This window comes from Oryx dammah, unplaced genomic scaffold (assembly GCF_014754425.2).
Source record: "Oryx dammah isolate SB20612 unplaced genomic scaffold, SCBI_Odam_1.1 HiC_scaffold_27, whole genome shotgun sequence".
Lineage (NCBI taxonomy): Eukaryota > Metazoa > Chordata > Mammalia > Artiodactyla > Bovidae > Oryx > Oryx dammah.
Window position 1 is genome coordinate 49,615,008 of NW_024070211.1, and position 19,964 is coordinate 49,634,971.

The 19,964-nt window shown below is 37.8% G+C and overlaps 1 protein-coding gene across 2 annotated transcripts in view; it reads left to right on the forward strand.

The window, feature by feature from the left end:
• Nucleotides 1–19,964, forward strand: part of RFTN2 (raftlin family member 2) — a 74,228-nt gene that overhangs the window by 9,004 nt on the left and 45,260 nt on the right. For both annotated transcript variants that reach the window (XM_040228869.1, XM_040228868.1), the window contains exons 3-5: nt 11,965–12,148; nt 13,688–13,802; nt 17,533–17,812. In XM_040228869.1, coding sequence (XP_040084803.1) covers nt 11,965–12,148; nt 13,688–13,802; nt 17,533–17,812 — 579 coding nt within the window. The remainder of the gene's footprint in view (nt 1–11,964; nt 12,149–13,687; nt 13,803–17,532; nt 17,813–19,964) is intronic.

Consider the following 19,964-nt stretch of genomic DNA (forward strand, 5'->3'; position numbering starts at 1 on the left):
TCTGAATTTTCACAAATTTTGAATTAACAAAATTGCAAATGAAGTTTTACTTTCCTGTAGGTACTAAAAGGGCTTCCCAGGGGGCACTAGTGGTAAAGAATCTGCCTGCCAATGCAGGAGACATAAGAGACACAGGTTTGATCCCTGGATCGGGAAGATCCCCTGGAGGGTATGGCAACCCACTCCAGTATTCTTGCCTGAAGAATTCCTTGGAGTCATTCTGTCTGGTTCAGTCACAGCCTTTGTTGTTGTTGTTGTTGTTGTTCTGTTGCTCAGTTGTGTCGGACTCTTTGCAACCCCATGGACTGCAGCACACCAGGCTTCCCTGTCCTTCACTATTTCCTAGAGTTTGCTCAAACTCATGTCCATTGATTCAATGATGTCATCCAACCGTCTCATCCTCTGCTGCCCCTTCTCCTGCCTTCAATCTTTCCCACTCTCAGGGGCACAGCCTTACCACTCACTAACAATCTGGGCAAGTTACCAAACCTCTCTCTTCCTGAGTTTCCTTATCTGAAAATAATGACAATATCTACCTTATGGAGTTTTTGTAAGGACTTATTAATATTAGGCATGTAAAGCACTTCACATAGTGCCTGAAACAGAATACCTTGGTATATGTTACTTGTTATTTTTTACTATAATTGCTAAATAAAATAGGGAGTTTGACAGTCTGTTCCCTTTTAAAAATATGGTAAAAAATTACTTGCCAGTGTTTGCATATCGTATCTTTATCTGAGGAACTAATGTTTCATAAATATTTCAAAAATACATACCAATCTTCACAAAAAAACACATTTATATGTCTTGGACTTTTTTCATAGAGTTACATCATCAGGGCGAAGCTTTTGGTATTGAACAAGTTCTTAGCTTTATACTAAAAGAATGTGACTTTTTTGTATTTTTAAAATTTGATCTTTATCTATGAAGTTTTTAAGCAAAGGACCGTAAAAAAGTGTACTGATATTTTATTTCAGAAACTATGAGGAAAAATGACAGAACATTACTTAACCTTCTATATGTTTTCATTTTAATGAGAAAAAAATCCACACTGCATGTGGGTAGTTTTCAAAGCAACTACAAAATACTTTCCTTCACAATGGCCTTGTAAAGTATAATAAAGCTTTTACAAATCATGTAGCATTGATTGAATAGCAACCAACCCCACCCATTAATGCTGTCAACAACATTTGTTCCTTCTCCCAAGGAACTGAGAAGGAACTCTTGGTGATTGAGGAGCTAAGACCAAGATGGCTCACAGCTGCTGCTAACTGCCTGTGCTCTACAGTTCTAGCCAAAACAACCACGCCTCCCCCCTAATTTCCTATGTTTTAAAGTAATAGAGTCTCTGATATTACCACCCCAGTGTAAGGAGATCAAATCAAAGGCTTGACGCAGACACCAAGCCTATCACAGAGACGTAACTTTCCACTCTAGTGAGCGCTTGGGCACTCTTGGTGGCTCAGAGGTTAAAGCGTCTGCCTGGAATGCTGGAGACCCGGGTTCGATCCCTGGGTAGGGAAAATCCCCTGGAGAAGGAAATGGCAACCCACTCCAGTACTCTTGCCTGGAGAATCCCATGGAGGGAGGAGCTTGGTAGGCTTCAGTCCATGGGGTCGCAAAGAGTCGGACACGACTGAGCGACTTCAGTCACTCAGAGAGCGCTGATGAAAATACCTCACTCTGTGGGCACAGCTCGCTCTTCCTCACATCTCTAAGCTGAATCAGGTTGCCAGTCTCTTTTCAGCACAGTTTAAAGCATTATTAAGAATAGACAGGAATACATGAAGGGATGTTCTCAACAAAACTTCCAGATTTATTTCTCTTTTCCTTGCTCTTGGGTTTACTTTTCTTGAATGACACTGGCATGTTTATTTATTTTATTTTATTATTATTTTTGTTTTACTTTACAATACTGTATTGGCTTTGCCATAAATTGACATGAATCCACCACAGGTGTACAATTCAGTTCAGTTCAGTCGCTCAGTCATGTCCGACTCTTTGCAACCCCGTGAATCGCAGCTCGCCAGGCCTCCCTGTCCATCACCATCTCCCGGAGTTCATTCAGACTCACGTCCATCGAGTCCGTGATGCCATCCAGCCATCTCATCCTCTGTCGTCCCCTTCTCCTGCCCCCAACCCCTCCCAGCATCAGAGCCTTTTCCAATGAGTCAACTCTTCACATGAGGTGGCCAAAGTACTGGAGTTTCAGCTTTAGCATCGTTCCTTCCAAAGAAATCCCAGGGTTGATCTCCTTCAGAATGGACTGGTTGAATCTCCTTGCAGTCCAAGGGACTCTCAACAGTCTTCTGCAACACCACAGTTCAAAAGCATCAATTCTTCGGCACTCAGCTTATTCACAGTCCAACTCTCACATCCATACATGACCACAGGAAAAACCATAACCTTGACTAGATGGACCTTAGTCGGCAAAGTAATGTCTCTGCTTTTGAATATACTGTCTAGTTGGTCATAACTTTTCTTCCAAGGAGTAGCATCTTTTAATTTCATGGCTGCAGTCACCATCTGCAGTGATTTTGGAGCCCAAAAATATAAAGTCTGACACTGTTTCCACTGTTTCCCCATCTATTTCCCATGAAGTGATGGGACCGAATGCCATGATCTTCGTTTTCTGAATGTTGAGCTTTAAGCCAACTTTTTCACTCTCCTCTTTCACTTTCATCAAGAGGCTTTTTAGCTCCTCTTCACTTTCTGCCATAAGGGTGGTGTCATCTGCATATCTGAGGTTATTGATATTTCTCCCAGCAATCTTGACTCCAGCTTGTGTTTCTTCCAGTCCAGCGTTTCTCATGATGTACTCTGCATATAAGTTAAATAAGCAGGGTGACAATATACAGCCTTGAAAATCCTTTTCCCATTTGGAACCAGTCTGTTTTTCCATGTCCAGTTCTAACTGTTGCTGCCTGACCTGCATACAGATTTCTCAAGAGGCAGGTCAGGTGGTCTGGTATTCCCATCTCTTTCAGAATTTTCCACAGTTTATTGTGATCCACACAGTCAAAGGTTTTGGCATAGTCAATAAAGCAGAAATAGATGTTTTTCTGGAACTCTCTTGCTTTTTCCATGATCCAGCGGATGTTGGCAATTTGATCTCTGGTTCCTCTGCCTTTTCTAAAACCAGCTTGAACCTCAGGGAGTTCATGGTTCATGTATTGCTGAAGCCTGGCTTGGAGAATTTTGAGCATTACTTTACTAGCATGTGAGATGAGTGCAATTGTGGAGTAGTTTGAGCATTTTTTGGCATTGCCTTTCTTTGGAATTGGAATGAAAACTGACCTTTTCCAGTCCTGTGGCCACTGCTGAGTTTTCCAAATGTGCTGGCATATTGAGTGCAGCACTTTCACAGCATCATCTTTCAGGATTTGAAACAGCTCAACTGGAATTCCATCACCTCCACTAGCTTTGTTTGTAGTGATGCTTTCTAAGGCCCACTTGACTTCACATTCCAGGATGTCTGGCTCTAGATAGTGATCACATCATCCTGATTATCTGGGTCATGAAGATCTTTTTTGTACATTTCTTCTGTGTATTCTCCACCTCTTCTTAATATCTTCTGCTTCTGTTAGATCCATAGATTTCTGTCCTTTATCGAGCCCATCTTTGCATGAAATGTTCCCTTGGTATCTCTAATTTTCTTGAAGAGATCTCTAGTCTTTCCCATTCTGTTGTTTTCCTCTATTTCTTTGCACTGATCGCTGAAGAAGGCTTTCTTATCTCTTCTTGCTATTCTCTGGAACTCTGCATTCAGATGCTTATATCTTTCCTTTTCTCCTTTGCTTTTTGCCTCTCTTCTTTTCACAGCTATTTGTAAGGCTTCCCCCGACAGCCATTTTGCTTTTTTGCATTTCTTTTCCATGGGGATGGTCTTGATCCCTGTCTCCTGTACAATGTCACGAACCTCATTCCATAGTTCATCAGGCACTCTATCTGTCAGATCTAGGCCCTTAAATCTATTTCTCACTTCCACTGTATAATCATAAGGGATTTGATTTAGGTCATACCTGAATGGTCTAGCGGTTTTCTCTATTTTCTTCAATTTGAGTCTGAATTTGGCAATAAGGAGTTCATGATCTGAGCCACAGTCAGCTCCTGGTCTTGTTTTTATTGACTGTATAGAGCTTCTCCATCTTTGGCTGCAAAGAATATAATCAATCTGATTTCGGTGTTGACTATCTGGTGATGTCCATGTGTAGAGTCTTCTCTTGTGTTGTTGGAAGAGGGTGTTTGCTATGACCAGTGCATTTTCTTGGCAAAACTCTATTAGTCTGTGCCCTGCTTCATTCCGCATTCCAAGGCCAAATTTGCCTGTTACTCCCAGTGTTTCTTGACTTCCTACTTTTGTATTCCAGTCCTCAATAATGAAAAGGACATCTTTTTGGGGTGTTAGTTCTAAAAGGTCTTGTAGGTCTTCATAAAACCGTTCAACTTCAGCTTTTTCAGCGTTCCTGGTTGGGGCATAGACTTGGATAACTGTGATATTGAATGGTTGGTGTTGGAGATGAACAGAGATCATTCTGTCATTTTTGAGATTGCAAACAAGTACTGCATTTCGGACTCTTTTGTTGACCATGATGGCTACTCCATTTCTTCTGAGGGATTCCTGCCCGCAGTAGTAGATATAATGGTCATCTGAGTTAAATTCACCCATTCCAGTCCATTTTAGTTCACTGATTCCTAGAATGTCGACGTTCACCCTTGCCATCTCTTGTTTGACCACTTCCAATTTGCCTTGATTCATGGACCTGACATTCCAGGTTCCTATGCAATATTGCTCTTTACAGCATCGGATCTTGCTTCTATTACCAGTCACATCCACAACTGGGTATTGTTTTTGCTTTGGCTCCATCCCTTCATTCTTTCTGGAGTTATTTCTCCACTGATCTCCAGTAGCATATTGGGCACCTAATGACCTGGGGAGTTCCTCTTTCGGTATCCTATCATTTTGCCTTTTCACACTGTTCATGGGGTTCTCAAGGCAAGAATACTGAAGTGGCTTGCCATTCCCTTCTCCAGTGGACCACATTCTGTCAGACCTCTCCACTATGACCCAACCATCTTGGGTTGCCCCACAGGCATGGCTTGGTTTCATTGAGTTAGACAAGGCTGTGGTCCTAGTGTGATTAGATTGACTAGTTTTTTGTGAGTATGGTTTCAGTGTGTCTGCCCTCTGATGCCCTCTTGCAACATCTACCATCTTACTTGGGTTTCTCTTACCTTGGGCATGGGGTATCTCTTGCCGAGGCCAAGGCCGGCGGCCGGGAGGAGCAACCCGAGGAGCAGTGGCTGAGCAGGCACAGGAGGGCCTAGAGGAGCTATCCCACGTTGAAGGTCAGGAATGGTGGCGGTAAGGAGATATCCCTTGTCCAAGGTAAGGAGAAGCGGCTGTGCTTTGCTGAAGCAGCCGTGAAGAGATACCCCACAGGTGTACATGAGTTCCCAATCCTGAACCCCTCCCACTACCCTCCCCATATCATCTCTGGGTCATCCCAGTGCACCAGCCCCAAGCATCCTGTATCCTGTATTGAACCTAGATTGGCAATTTGTTTCTTACATGATAGTATACATGTTTCAATGCCATTCTCCCAAATCATCCCACCCTCTTCCTCTCCCACAGAGTCCAAAAGTCTGTTCTATACATCTATGTCTCTTTTACTGTCTCACATACAGGGTTATCATTACCATCTTTCTAAATTCCATATATATGTGTTAGTATACTGTATTGGTGTTTTTCTTTCTGGCTTACTTCACTCTGTATAATAGGCTCCAGTTTCATCCACCTCATTAGAACTGATTCAAATGTATTCTTTTTAATGGCTGAGTAATACTCCATTATGTATATGTACCATAGCTTTCTTATCCATTCATCTGCTGATGGATATCTAGGTTGCTTGCATGTCCTGGCTATTATAAATAGTGCTGCGATAAACATTGGGGTACACATGTCTCTTTCAATTCTAGTTTCCTTGGTGTATATGCAGCAGTGGGATTGCTGCATCGTAAGGCAGTTCTATTTCCAGTTTTTTAAGGAATCGCCACACTGTTCTCCATAGTGGCTGTACTAGTTTGCATTCCCACCAACAGTGTAAGAGGGTTCCCTTTTCTCCACACCCTCTCCAGCATTTATTGCTTGCAGACTTTTGGATCACAGCCATTCTGACTGGTGTGAAATGGTACATTGTGGTCTTGATTTGTATTTCTCTGATAATGAGAGATGTTGAGCATCTTTTCATGTGTTTGTTAGCCATCCATATATCTTCTTTAGAGAAAAGTCTATTTAGTTCTTTGGCCCATTTTTTGATTGGGTCATTTATTTTTCTGGAATTGAGCTGCATAAGTTGCTTGTATATTTTTGAGATTAGTTGTTTGTCATTTGCTTCATTTGCTATTATTTTCTCCCATTCCGAAGGCTGTCAACATAATAAAAGTTATATATGACAAACCCACAGCAAACATTATCCTCAATGGTGAAAAATTGAAAGCATTTCCCCTAAAGTCAGGAACAAGACAAGGGTGCCCACTTTCACCGCTACTATTCAACTTAGTTCTGGAAGTTTTGGCCACAGCAATCAGAGCAGAAAAAGAAATAAAAGGAAACCAAATTGGAAAATAAGAAGTAAAACTCTCACTGTTTGCAGATGACATGATCCTCTACATAGAAAACCCTAAAGATTCCACCAGAAAATTACTAGAGCTAACCAATGAATATAGTAAAGTTGCAGCATATAAAATCAACACACAGAAATCCCTTGCATTCCTATACGCTAATAATGAGAAAGTAGAAAAAGAAATTAAGGAAACAATTCCATTCACCATTGCAACGAAAAGAATAAAATACTTACGAATATATCTACCTAAAGAAACTAAATATGTATATATATAGAGAAAACTATAAAACACTGATGAAAGAAATCAAAGAGGACACTAATAGATGGAGAAATATACCATGTTCATGGATCAGAAGAATTAATATAGTGAAAATGAGTATACCACCCAAAGCAATCTACAGATTCAATGCAATCCCTATCAAGCTACCCATGGTATTTTTCACAGAGCTAGAACAAATAATTTCACAATTTGTATGGAAATACAGAAAACTTTGAATAGCCAAAGCAATCTTGAGAAAGAAGAATGGAACTGGAAGAATCAACCTGCCTGACTTCAGGCTCTACTACAAAACCACAGTCATCAAGACAGTATGGTACTGGCACAAAGACAGAAATATAGATCAATGGAACAAAATAGAAAGCCCAGAGATAAATCCACACACCTATGGACACCTTATCTTCGACAAAGGAGACAAGAATATACAATGGATGAAAGACAATCTCTTTATGCTGGGAAACTGGTCAACCACTTGTAAAAGAATGAAACTAGAACACTTTCTAACACCATACACAAAAATAAACTCAAAATGGATTAAAGATCTAAATGTAAGACCAGAAACTATAAAACTCCTAGAGGAGAACATAGGCAAAACACTCTCCGACATAAATCACAGCAGAATCCTCTGTGATCCACCTCCCAGAATACTGGAAATAAAAGCAAACATAAACAAATGGGATCTAATTAAAATTAAAAGCTTCTGCACAACAAAGGAAACTATAAGCAAGGTGAAAAGACAGCCTTCAGAATGGGAGAAAATAATGGCATGTTTAAAGTAAGTCACAATGTCAGATAAGAAAGACAATCTGCCAACAGAGTGAATCCCAGCCCTCTTCTCACCACCATCCTCCTGTCTCCACCAAGAAGAAGATTCAGTGACACTGGGCCCACGTGGCCACATGGCAACTACTGGACCAGGGCTGCTGCACTCTCAGATGAGGTATTAAGTCTTCCCCAGGTCCCTTCTCCAGCACAGCCCCTTTCTTTGTTTTATCAAGCTGGTACCTTTGGACATGTGAGTCTGGGACTCCATGGAGTAGATCGGTGTGAGTTAGGGACCCTGGTCTGGAGAGTGAGCTGGGGACACCTAATCTACAGGGTGACTTAGGGATTTGAGGTCTAGAGTGTGAGTTAAGGGCCTCTGATCTAGAATTCTACAGACAGGGAGCCAAGCTGGGCTTTTGAAATAAGTCCAGGTCTCTACAATGAACTTCTTCCTGGAGATTTTTTTTAAACCAACAATGACTTGTCTCTGAGAACAGCGTCCATTGAAAACCATATTTTCTGAGCTGGGCCACCAACAGAGAGACACATCTCTGATGTCTGTGTGTTTATTTTGTACGAGGCCCTGGGCTCATGTTTTACAGTTACTATCAAAGCAACTCTATGAAGTTAATTTGTCCCCATCTCAGAAAGGCAAAGTAACTGATTCCAGATCTAGTACATGGCATAATTTGAGCCCAGGTGATTTGCTTCCTGATCCTAATGCTAACAGTGAGAATAGTGTGCTGCCCCTCTTTCTGCAGGAAAGGACTGTATTTAACAAAGCAGCCAACAGTTGTATAGCACATGCTAGCTACATGCCAGATACTTTCTAGGAACAAATATAAATTTATAAATATAAATTTATTCAATCCTAACAACCCTATAGAGACTATTATTATTCTCACCTCACAGATGAGGAAACTGAGGCACATAGGTACAAAGTACCTTGCCAGCCCTCAGCAGTGAAAGTGAAAGGGCAGAGTCCTAACCACTGGACCACCAGGGAATTCCCCATAGAATCTATTTTCTAAACTGCTGCTCCATGAGCACCCTGGAGCTCTGTTCATTGAATATGTTAATGTTACAACCAATTTTTCATACAGCTGGTCCTTTAATAAGTATATTTTAAGCATTTACGGTAATTGTCATGTCTATGCTCAGTGCAATTTATCAAAAGACACATAGACTTCCAAATAGAAGAACATGCACATTTGAGACAGTTGAATAATTAATGTAAAGCACTGGGCCCAAAGTGATATGATCTTTACAAAAACTTATGCTAAGATATGCTTATAAGTATTGATGTACAACTTTTCTTTACCCCCTTTGTGGCTTTCTTGGACTTCTTAGTTTGTAATCCTCCCAAAACTTCTCTCTGTTTCTATGTTTGTGTTTTGTGCATTAACATTATTTTGCATTGAACTCAAGACAATAACCTTACTTCACTGAGAGTGCAAGAGGATGTAGATTAGACCAGAAAAACTGGATTTGTTCCATTGTCAAAAAATTTCTCTGACATCACCAGAGAACAGGGTGTTCCTCAGAAATACATTCTCTACCTGAACGGAAATCTCTTTGAGCACCAATGTCATTCTGTTATAGCCATCTTCTCCATGATTGCATTTAATGTGCTACAAAAGTCTGCCTTTGAAAACAGTGTTGTGAAACAATAGAACGGAGGGAATGACTTCCTTATCATTATCAAGTGGGCCAGTGAAGTGTAGAAGGTATTTTAAGTGACCTCAGACTGTAAAGTTTTTATAGTTCTTTTATCTAGTTTTATAATTCATTTTATTCCCTCTGATGTCCTCTGCCCCCTTGCAGGCCATCACGCTTTCCTTGCTACTTCTATCCAAGTAGGGGCTCCAAGCCTCTACCAAAAGACTTAGCACTAAACATAAGATGCCTTTAAGTTGTACACACAGACAGAATTAACTATCATTGAATCTCATAACCAGAAAGCTGTGCTCTTTTCAGTTCTTTTTAAGCCATCTAATCAGTTTAGAGTTAGACAGCTAATTGTCCCTTTCGACAAAGGTAGAGCAGGGCTGTGTAGCTCAGCCTTTGGCAGATAACAGTCTCCCACTAGAATCTGGTAAGTGTTTTCTTTTTGTTGCATTTATTCATATGTAACTTTCTACTCATGGTAAGTGATTCTGGTTTTATGCCCATAAGGAATTATCAGTCAAATAGCAGAGCCAGATATATAAACAAGTAACTATAATATAGTTTGGTAAGGGAACTAGTATGATGCACAGCACAGAGGAAGGAGTGATTAACTCAGCTTGGGGAGCGGGAAAGGAAATGAAAGTCTGTAGGCATGAAATAGTGTGCCTGGCTCAGGAACACCAGTAATTCAGTCCTGCCAAAGCAAGACATACAAGAAAAAGAACAAGACTGAAGTCTTGAGTACGTAGATAGAGGCCAGACTCTGAAGATTCTTCTGTATTATGCTAAGTATTTCCATTTTCTACAATAAGCAATGAGATCTATTAAAAGACTGAAATTTTCTTTAGAACTGTATAGGATTAGTGTAGATGTCTAAAAATAAGTTTAGGCTACATTTCATTCCTTAGTCTTAACGGTTTATTCTTTTTTATAGTTTCTTAGTTCCTTTGTTTGGAAATCAGGGTTGGTAGTTAAATACTAAAAAAGTAAAACCAAATGAATCACAGAGTGATTGCCACACAAGCAGGCAGAACTGGGTCATTTTGCAATGAAATCCAGCTGTTTCTTCCAAGACCAGGATCACTCTCTTTGTTTTTATTCCTATTCATAATGATGAAAATATATTGTATATAGATTAGTTTAAATCCAAAAAAGGATGAACATTTGAGTAAATGGATTCATCAGGTTTATATAACTTTTCTTGGAGTGCTTTATTTTCATTTGAAAAGTTGGCATGAACCCACATGAACCCAAGTGGTGTGTTTCTGTTCCATCACGTGGATCTGAATGTAAGAGGTCGTGGGGATTTCCTCTGACCCTTCTTCCTTGTCTGCTTCTTAACCTACTTCCTGTGTTTGGGCAGTTGGCAGCAGCTCTTTGCTGGACAGCACTGACCACACTAACAGAAGGCCAACAACCAGTGCTACCCATACCTGGAGTTAATTTCATATGTTTTGTTACTCAAGAGATAACCAAATTACAGCTCTATTTATAGCTATTAATTCTTGGTGGTTTTCCAGAACGTGAGAAATAATGTTACAAAAAATGAAGTTGTTTTTAAAATTAATAGTGAAAAAATATTCATTTCCCATATAACACACCCTTTTTCTTTTACTGAAAACTATACAGATTCTACTTTTCTATAGTTTCTACAGATTTGTCCTGCTTCAAAGGGATGGTTCAACTGCATACCAAATTTTGCATTTAAATTTCCTTTATATTTAGAATTTTTGCTTATTAAAAAGAACTTCTGGGTACCTTTACTTTTTCAATTTCTTTACTCAAATATTTATGTAAGTGCCATAAGAAATCATATTTTTAGTTTCCCAGGGAAACTTAAAACATGATGTTTTGAAGTGTAATTGGAAATAAGAAAGCACTTAACAATTCTTGCTTAACAAATATCATTTCTTCCATTTTTAATCTTTAGATTTGTATGAATATCACTCTTGAGAAATTTTACATCTCATCTTGTCCAGAATCATAAAAACAATTGGCTTCTAAACCTAATACTGTTTCTCCTATATATGTCTTCTATATCTATTAATGGAAATATAGTCACTCAAATGAAATCCTAAAATATAAAACTGCCTTAATTGAAATTGAAACATACATATATATATACAAGGTATTGTATTTCCACTTTAAGACATATTGGTAATACTATATATCTGCCAGCTTTTAAGATTGCTAAGCTAAATCACTTCAGTCGTGTCCGACTCTGTGTGACCCCATAGGCGGCAGCCCACCAGGCTCCTCCGTCCCTGGGATTCTCCAGGCAAGAACACTGGAGTGGGTTGCCATTTCCTTCTCCAATGCATGAAAGCAAAAGGTGAAAGCGAAGTCACTCAGTCATGTCTGACTTAGCAACCCCATGGACTGCAGCCTACCAGGCTCCTCCATCCATGGGATTTTCCAGGCAAGAGTACTGGAGTGGGGTGCCTTTTTGCTTTTTTTTTCTGGAATTAACTTAGAAAATATGTAATCCCTGTTAGTGTAACTTTATTTGAGATTAAGTCATATGAATGAGTGTGTTTTCTATTCATTAGTATTATCACACATAGATAGAGATAATGTATAGTTCAACTTTATGAATGTGCAAATGTCTCTTTGCATTTAATATTTCAGCTTCGCCAAACCCAGAAGTCATCAAGATAAATTCCATTCTTGATATAGCAACAAAAGTGGAAGGCTACTATCTTAAAGGATATATTGTTGGAGCTATTCATCCCGTTATACAACCTGTGGGGCAGCAAAAACACTTGCCTGCAAGTTACCTATACAGAGTGGTGCTATCGCGCTTGAAATTAAGGTAAGGCTAGTGCTCAAGAAAACTGTCATACTGAGAAGCTGTTAAGAGAGAAAGTTTTCTTTGGCTAAAAGAAAAGAAAGTTTGAACACAGTGATGGAGAATAAAGGATAATTAGGGGGTTTGGCTTAAAGGCACATTTTCCAGCAGTTGAACATGGATTGGGAGGAGAAAACATCAATCTCCTTCCTTAAAATTTCTCAGGATTGAGCCCCTTGCAGACAAACAGGTCCTTGGTAAGGATGTCAGTGAACAGAAGAAAAGGAAAATATACTCAAGAAGAGTGGGAATACTCCTGTAGCAACTTCACTGAGCTGAAAGAGCTGACTGAACAAGTCTCCTTTCACTGAGCATTTTTTCTGAAGTGTCCGATGTAGTTTTACTAACAATAGCCACAGAAACTAACTTCCAAAACTTCTACAGCAAAAAGGCCTACATGCTAAGTTCTCATAAACTGGATAGATCTCTTACCAGCTTTTTCCAAAACATAGGAGGTAAAAGTCATCCTTTTTAGTTTTTTTTTAGCTTTTTAAATTTTAATGGCTGCTTTTCCAGACAATACCACAAATGTTTTTCCTAACCTAGCTTGTACATTTGATAGTATTCAAAATACTGTTGTTCCTTACAGGTGGAAAAGTAAAAATAATCAAACCAATGTCTTTGATACACATATTAAATATTTGTTACACAACTCTTCAACTGTATCAAAATCATCTCAAAGACCAAGGTAGAAATTGTGTTTTCTCTTTACAGTGATGGACTCATAATCACTTTAACTGTGAAAGGACTAAGCAGAGAAGGGAAAATGAAATAAGAGGGAAAGAGAGAAGAAAACAGAAAGATTGGGGGAAAAGAAAAGGCTTTTTTAAAAGAATTTTTTTTTTTTAATTCCCAATGTGCTTTTTTCCCTGTCTGCTACTGAATAACTAACTGCCCACTTGAACATTCTGAGAGGACATGTACACAACCAGCCTTCTCCATGACAGGGTGCCACATCAGGTCTTCACTAGTTCGAGCATTACTAGGTAAATAGGCCACTTACCACACAGTAGCAACACTTTATGTCCTAACTACAAATCTTATAAACCATGGATAAGTTATTTTTCTCTTTTCGCTTTACTTCAAATAGATTTAGCAGTACCCTGCCATGGCTAAGAATAATCAAGGGGGGAAGGTGAGAAAAGAAGAAAAAGGAAAAAGATAGGACAATATTTATCTGCACTTAAAAGGATCACTTTTGTGCAATAATGAGGTATAGCTGTGATCTAAAATCATTTCTCATAACTTATCAAAACAATCGACGTGTAGTTTTTCTTTCATGTTAAATTAGAAATTAAATTCTTAGAGATTTTAACCAAGGTAATCTAAATAGAAATTTTTTTTTCTGATAATTTTACATAAGAAGACAACCATTAAAGTTGAAATAACAAAGAAAAAGGGATACCTTGACCTTATTTGTAAGTAGCTCACTCATTTTCACATGAGCTTATTAGTTAAAAATTAGCAATTGGCTTCCAACCATAAACATATTCTCTGTTACAGCACGAAGCATTCGACAGCACCCAGTGGACAAAGACGCCCAAGACTTGTGATTGAGGAATGTCCTTTAACTTATGAGACACAAACAAATGACGTAACAAAAGAACTGATAGAAAAGGTACTAAAATACATGTTTTTTCATGGGATATTGAGAAATATTTCATATTTCTTCATCAGTTTCCTTTTCTAATTTAAAAAGAACAGGGAAATGATAGGTGACTTAGTCTACTAGACTTTAAAACAAATTAAAGCACATTACCAAATTGTAGAGTTAAAAACAGAAATAGAGGCCAGTGAAACAGAATGGAAATTCCAGAAATAAATTAATACATATATAAGAAATTTCATAACAAACCTGATAAACAAAATGGAGTAATAACCATTACTTAGTGAACGGTGCTGGAAAAATGGGCAATCGATCGGTAGAAAATAGACTCCACACATTTCACATAAAATAAAGAGTTAAGTTTTTCAAGTTCAAAAAATCCAAAAGAAAATGAAAGACTGGACATATTTAATTATAAGAGTAGGTTGAGGAACTTGAGTTTGAATATATAAATATAATTATATACTAGGAAAAAAAGAATCCGGAGAAATGGTCAAGAAATGTGTCTTACGGAAGCTTCATTTTCAGAGTATATAGGAAATGAACACAAAAGCATGAAAGTACATTCAGTCTTGAATGGACAGACAATCCACAGAAAGTACAAAAGGAAACACAAATAATGAAGAAACATTTGGCAAAGGGTTCAACCTAACTAATAAATTTTAATGTAAGTAAAAACTGAGAAGTAATACCTCACCAGTATGGACTGAGAAATTAAATTGAAAATATTAAATTCAGTGCTGTAAAGACCTTTAAGAAAAAATTCAAATATATTCATATACAATGCAATTAGCGTTGGAATAAATTAGTACAGTGAATATCAATTTGGTTATAAAAATCATAAATCTTATTTTATTTTCCTTTTTAGGAATCTATTCCAGGAAACTGACTGAAAAGGGAAAAGTCATGTTTATACAAAGATACCTTAAACAGGGGGCAAATTCTCAACAACTGGAAAACTGAGAAGGAGGCAATGGTCTATCAATAAGATAGAATACTTTATGGGCATTGAACATGACAAGTGCATTGGCTGTTGAGAGAAAAAAATCTATTCAATAGAACTTCATAAACCTTAAATGAAAAATTAAACACTATATGTATACTGATTGAAAAAATTGTACATTCATAAGTATTTGAAGTTGACAGGATTTGATGGCTAAAGTTTTGATTTTTTTAACTTTAGTTGCATTGACATATGTGTAAGGTTTAGCTTTATTTAAATGAATACAGCCAAAAACCTAAGGCATTTCCTGTCAAATAAGAAACTGTGAAATTTGTTCACTGTTTCTATTGTGTTGTTCCCAACTTTAAATAACCGTGTGAGTAAGACTATCTGTGGCTTGTGTTTTGCCAGTTATAGCAGCTAAGTATTTCCCATTTAGATATAAAGTCACCATTCATTAAGGTTTTTTAGGAACAGTTTTCAAAACTAGATTTTTATAAACAAGGTACTCACACTATTTACTTCTACTATTCTGGGAAATATATTTTTATGGGAATAAATTCACTCTAGAAACAAAAATGAAACTGCTAATTTAGTCTTAATAGATCATCATGAGAGCCCTTGTTTTGCATTTGACTTCCTGAACACAGTTAAAGATCTATTTAAACAGGAAAGTACTGTTATTTCAGCAATTAGAGTAATGGGGTTATTTTATGAAGAGAACAGCTTCAGGAAACATAGCATGTGAAATGTTTGAACATTGCCCCCTGTATGAACAAGAGCAATAGATAAGTGCCAAATATTATTTTTGAACAAGTGCCTTATATAAAGAGTTGATTATTGAACAGCTAGATTTTAAGTTATTTTAATATTATGTCAATGTTTGCTCTTTTTTTAATTTAGATTTACAAATGTTTTCCCTAGGATTTCTAAATAAAAAACATTAAAAACATCAGTCTTCTAAATTAAAAATGAAAAAGACAGTACTATTCCATAAGATAACCAAACTTTTCCAGACAAAACTTTTTAGTAATAGAGAAAGCCTTCTGCACCCAAATCAACAAATATGACCTAGAAAAAGTACTTTGACCTGTCTCCTTACCACATCTCCTCTCCTCTGATATAAAGAACTCCTCTGAGTCCTGATATAAAGAACAATTTATGGTTATTTTTGAGGCTTCTTACAGTGCTACAATCTTAATGTGTTAATTTATAGGACTAAATGATACTGTGTCAGCAGTGTTTGTCCTGGCTCCATATACCCATAGTCTCTGCCTGGCTCAGAATTCCCTCCTCTTCGGCTGGAGCTAAGTTACAGTCGGCCTCTTTAAGTGGATATTGCAGCCTGATTTCACCCTGCTTCTTCTTTTTTAAAAAAATATCTATTTATTTGGCTGCACGGGTCTTAGTTGGGCTTCCCCAGTGGTTCAGCTGTAAAGAATCTGCCTGCAATGCAAGAGCTGTAGGAGACACAGGCTCGATATCTGGGTCTGGAAGATCCCCTGGAGGAGGGCATAGCGACCCACTGCAGTAGTCTTGCCTGGAGAATCCCATGGACAGAGGACCCTGGCAGGCTACAGTCCATAGGGTTGCAAAGAGTTTGTCACAATTGAAGTGACTTGGAACACACACATGGTCTTAGCTGTGGCATTCAGAATCTTTAGCTGTAACATGCAAACTCTTAGTTGGGCATGTGGGATCTAGTTCCCTGAGCAGGGGTTGAACTTGGGCACCCTGCACTGGGAACACGGAGTCTTAGCCACTGGACCACCAGCGAAGTCCCTCACCACTGTTCTTACTGGCCTTTTTCATTCCCTTTCATTTCTGGCTATAGATATTTGCACTTGCAATCCGCATCGTAACTCTTTCTTCCCCTTCCAAGTAAATTTAAAACACTTAAAACATTTAAAGTAGTGAGAATATAAAAGATGTTGCTATTTCTTCATTTTAACGTATTTAACGAATACTTACAGAGCACGTATAGGTACAAAACATTGCAACACAAAAATGAGTAAGATAATGCCTGCCCTCAAAAGAATTGTGTTTAACACAGGAGAAAGACATGACACAAAAAGAATAAAGAAATGTTGCAAAAGCAGAGAAAAAAAAAGTGCCAAGTGTGAAAATAATCACTCTTAAGCTCTCAAATGATTTCACTGGCATGTCATGTGTTTCTGAACCCTACTCAGTAACTGACAAGATTGAATCTAATTATGTGTATTTGGCCCAGAAAGGAGACAATAGCTTCAAGATATGAGCAGAGCAGAGTGGGAGTATGAATTTGGCTTATGTATATGCATACACATTTGTAAAGAGTAAGTCTTTTAACATTTTTCTTTTACCTACATCAAGCAAACAAGACTGCGTGTTTTCTGCTTTTAAATTAATGTCTCTTCTTTATTAATTAAGATGTATTTGGTAATGTTATTTTTTAGCATTTCTTAGAATAGTTTTATATTTTACTTCAACTGGAAAAACCATTGTTAACAGGGCTGCAAAAATCATGCCATAGAATTATTAGTTCTTCCCAAATAATAACCTTTTGGAGAAAATACAATTCTTTTTTTCATAATTTCTAAAGTATATTAGTTCTGTTTGAAGAAGTCAGAATAGTGTGACACTGTCTTAGGCTTGGTGCTGTATTAGAGGTCATTAGTTTGTTTATGAATAGGCCTTTAGTTACTGGTCGATTTACTCCTTTTCTAATGGATTTCCCTAATAAGCCTAAAGATTAATTGCTAAAGTAATCAATGTAAATGAAGTTTACATTTTGTTCTACCATCTCTTTTTAAACCTCAGGTTAATGTAGCTGCTAAAAGAGGAATGAGATTTGTTGGATTCATATCACAGCACTACCCACCACTTAAATTCTGCAACGGAACCAACCTCGATGGAAACACTGAATCAACACTGCATGTGAGACACAGTCCAGAGGAAAACTGTAAAAACTGGAATGAAGGAACATTAAGTGGACAATCGTCTGAAAGTGGAATCGAGGAAGAACTGCGTCATGAAAGTGGACAGTGTCAAATGGAACGAGATGGCAGCCCCAGTTTCTCTAAATCAAGAAAAGGAGAAGGTAATAATAGACAAGAAGAGTAGAAATAGGATCTATATTCATTTAAATTTAGCAAAAATATGTTTTGAAGGGTTTTTAACAAATACGAGACTAATTATATCTCTAAAGATTAATGAATAAACTTGTATAAACTTGTCTTGATTTTTTAAAATTATTACAGATGGATGTAAGGTAGGACAGTTTTCCAAACAGTTATCCCTGGCATGGTCATACACCATCCACGTAATGAAACTTTGTATTAAAAATTGGCTTCCATTTAGTCATGAGCCAATACCTCTGTAAAATGAAGGCTGTGCATGTGTACCAAAAAAGTGATTCTGTAAAGAAAGCTGTTCTGATTTATGTTTTTCCCTAAAAACAGTCCGTGAGAATTTTAGTTTTGGCCTTTCCCATTTCATGGATGTTTTTCACCTTTGAAGTTAATTGGCTTCCTTTAATCACCAATTGGAATATGAGAATTCACATCATGATGAAACAATTAATATAACAATAGTGCCTGCATCCTTAAATAACTTTAAACAATAGTTTTATTTTTCTTTGCAGCTAGCAAGCCTTCCCAAGAAACTGAGAGTATTTTGGACTGTTCTAAGTATTCTGATACATTTATGGGCATGCTTTAAAAAGCACTAATAGAGAAAATCAAAGACTATGTAAACTTTAGAGTTAGGAGTTTACAGTCAGACTGCCTCAGTGTCTTTATAGAAAGGTGTTGCTGTGATAAATAGAAATGAGATGTCTACAAAGTGCTTATTCTGGCTGGCGCAGAATAGACTCTGTATTGTTAGCTGCTATTAACTGATCCTTTGATCAGTCTTGGTGCTGAGGCCACATGCCCTGGTGGTATCAGCTTTCTGGGTTGTGGTGAGATTGCTCAATATTTGTGCACGGCAGACACTCATTGGACCACAGTTAGCATGGCCTCCATAAGAAAGAACCAAGAGCATTTCCCAGCTCATCATCTCACCACCTCACCACCACCAGCACCATTCCATTTTTTTTTTTAACCAGTTCTTTAGCTAACTACCACCCTGATTTTTCTGTAGTGTGAAAAATTTAGGATTGTAAGAGTGAACGAGTGTTGGAATTATGGTCATTATTATATTCTATTCTATATCCTATTACATGGACAACTATTATATTCTATCCACATGTGTGCTGCATGCTAAGTCCGACTCTTTGCGACCCTGTGGACTATAACCCACCAGACTTCTCTGTCCATGGGACTCTCCAGGCAAGAATAACAGAGCGGGTTGCCATACCCTCCTTCAGAGGATCTTCCTGACCCAGGGATTGAACCCAAGTCTCTTGCATCTCCTGCATTGGAAGGAGGGTTCTTTACCACTAGCGCCACCTGGTATCCATGACTACTTTTAAACTTCTGCTCATTCCCATCCTGACTTTGATTAGATCAATTGTCTATTCCTAAACTTTTAAATTCCAAATCAAATGTGTTACTTAATTATCAGTCTTTAGATTCTGCCTTCTATTTAGTTTATTTTAAAACCCTGATAACTTTTCTATGCCAGGGGTTGGTTCTTAAATTTTGGTGCAGGGGGTTGGGAGTAGACACATAATAAAGACCTCTTGGAGAGTCTGGTGAAATCCATGGAGACTCACCAAGAAAAACACACATATCCCTAATACTGTCTGTGATGCAAATGACGTTAGACTTCCTAATGCACAACCAATACAGTATTGTAAAGTAAAATAAAGTAAAAATTAAAAAAAAAAAAAAGAGAATTTGCTAGCTTAAAATAGTATGCATTCTAGAGTCACTTTCACATATGTATCCAAGGAATGAATAATGTTTGTAATAACAGAAATTCAGTAATAATGTCTATTTCTATCAATGGAGAAAAGTAAACTTGAATGCTATGTAACAGTTAAACTAAATGAACAAGACCTACATGTATTAATTATATTTGTAAAGCATAATGTTGAATAAGAAAATTAACTTATAGATTGATACATACAACACACCATTTTTTAAAAAATTTTAATTGCAAAACCTCATTTATCTGTATGCTGCAGCTAAGTCACTTCAGTCATGTCCGACTCTGTGCAGCCCCATGGACTGCAGCCTACCAGGCTCTTCTGTCCATGGGATTCTTCAGGCAAGAGTACTGGAGTGGGGTGCCATTGCCTTCTCCTT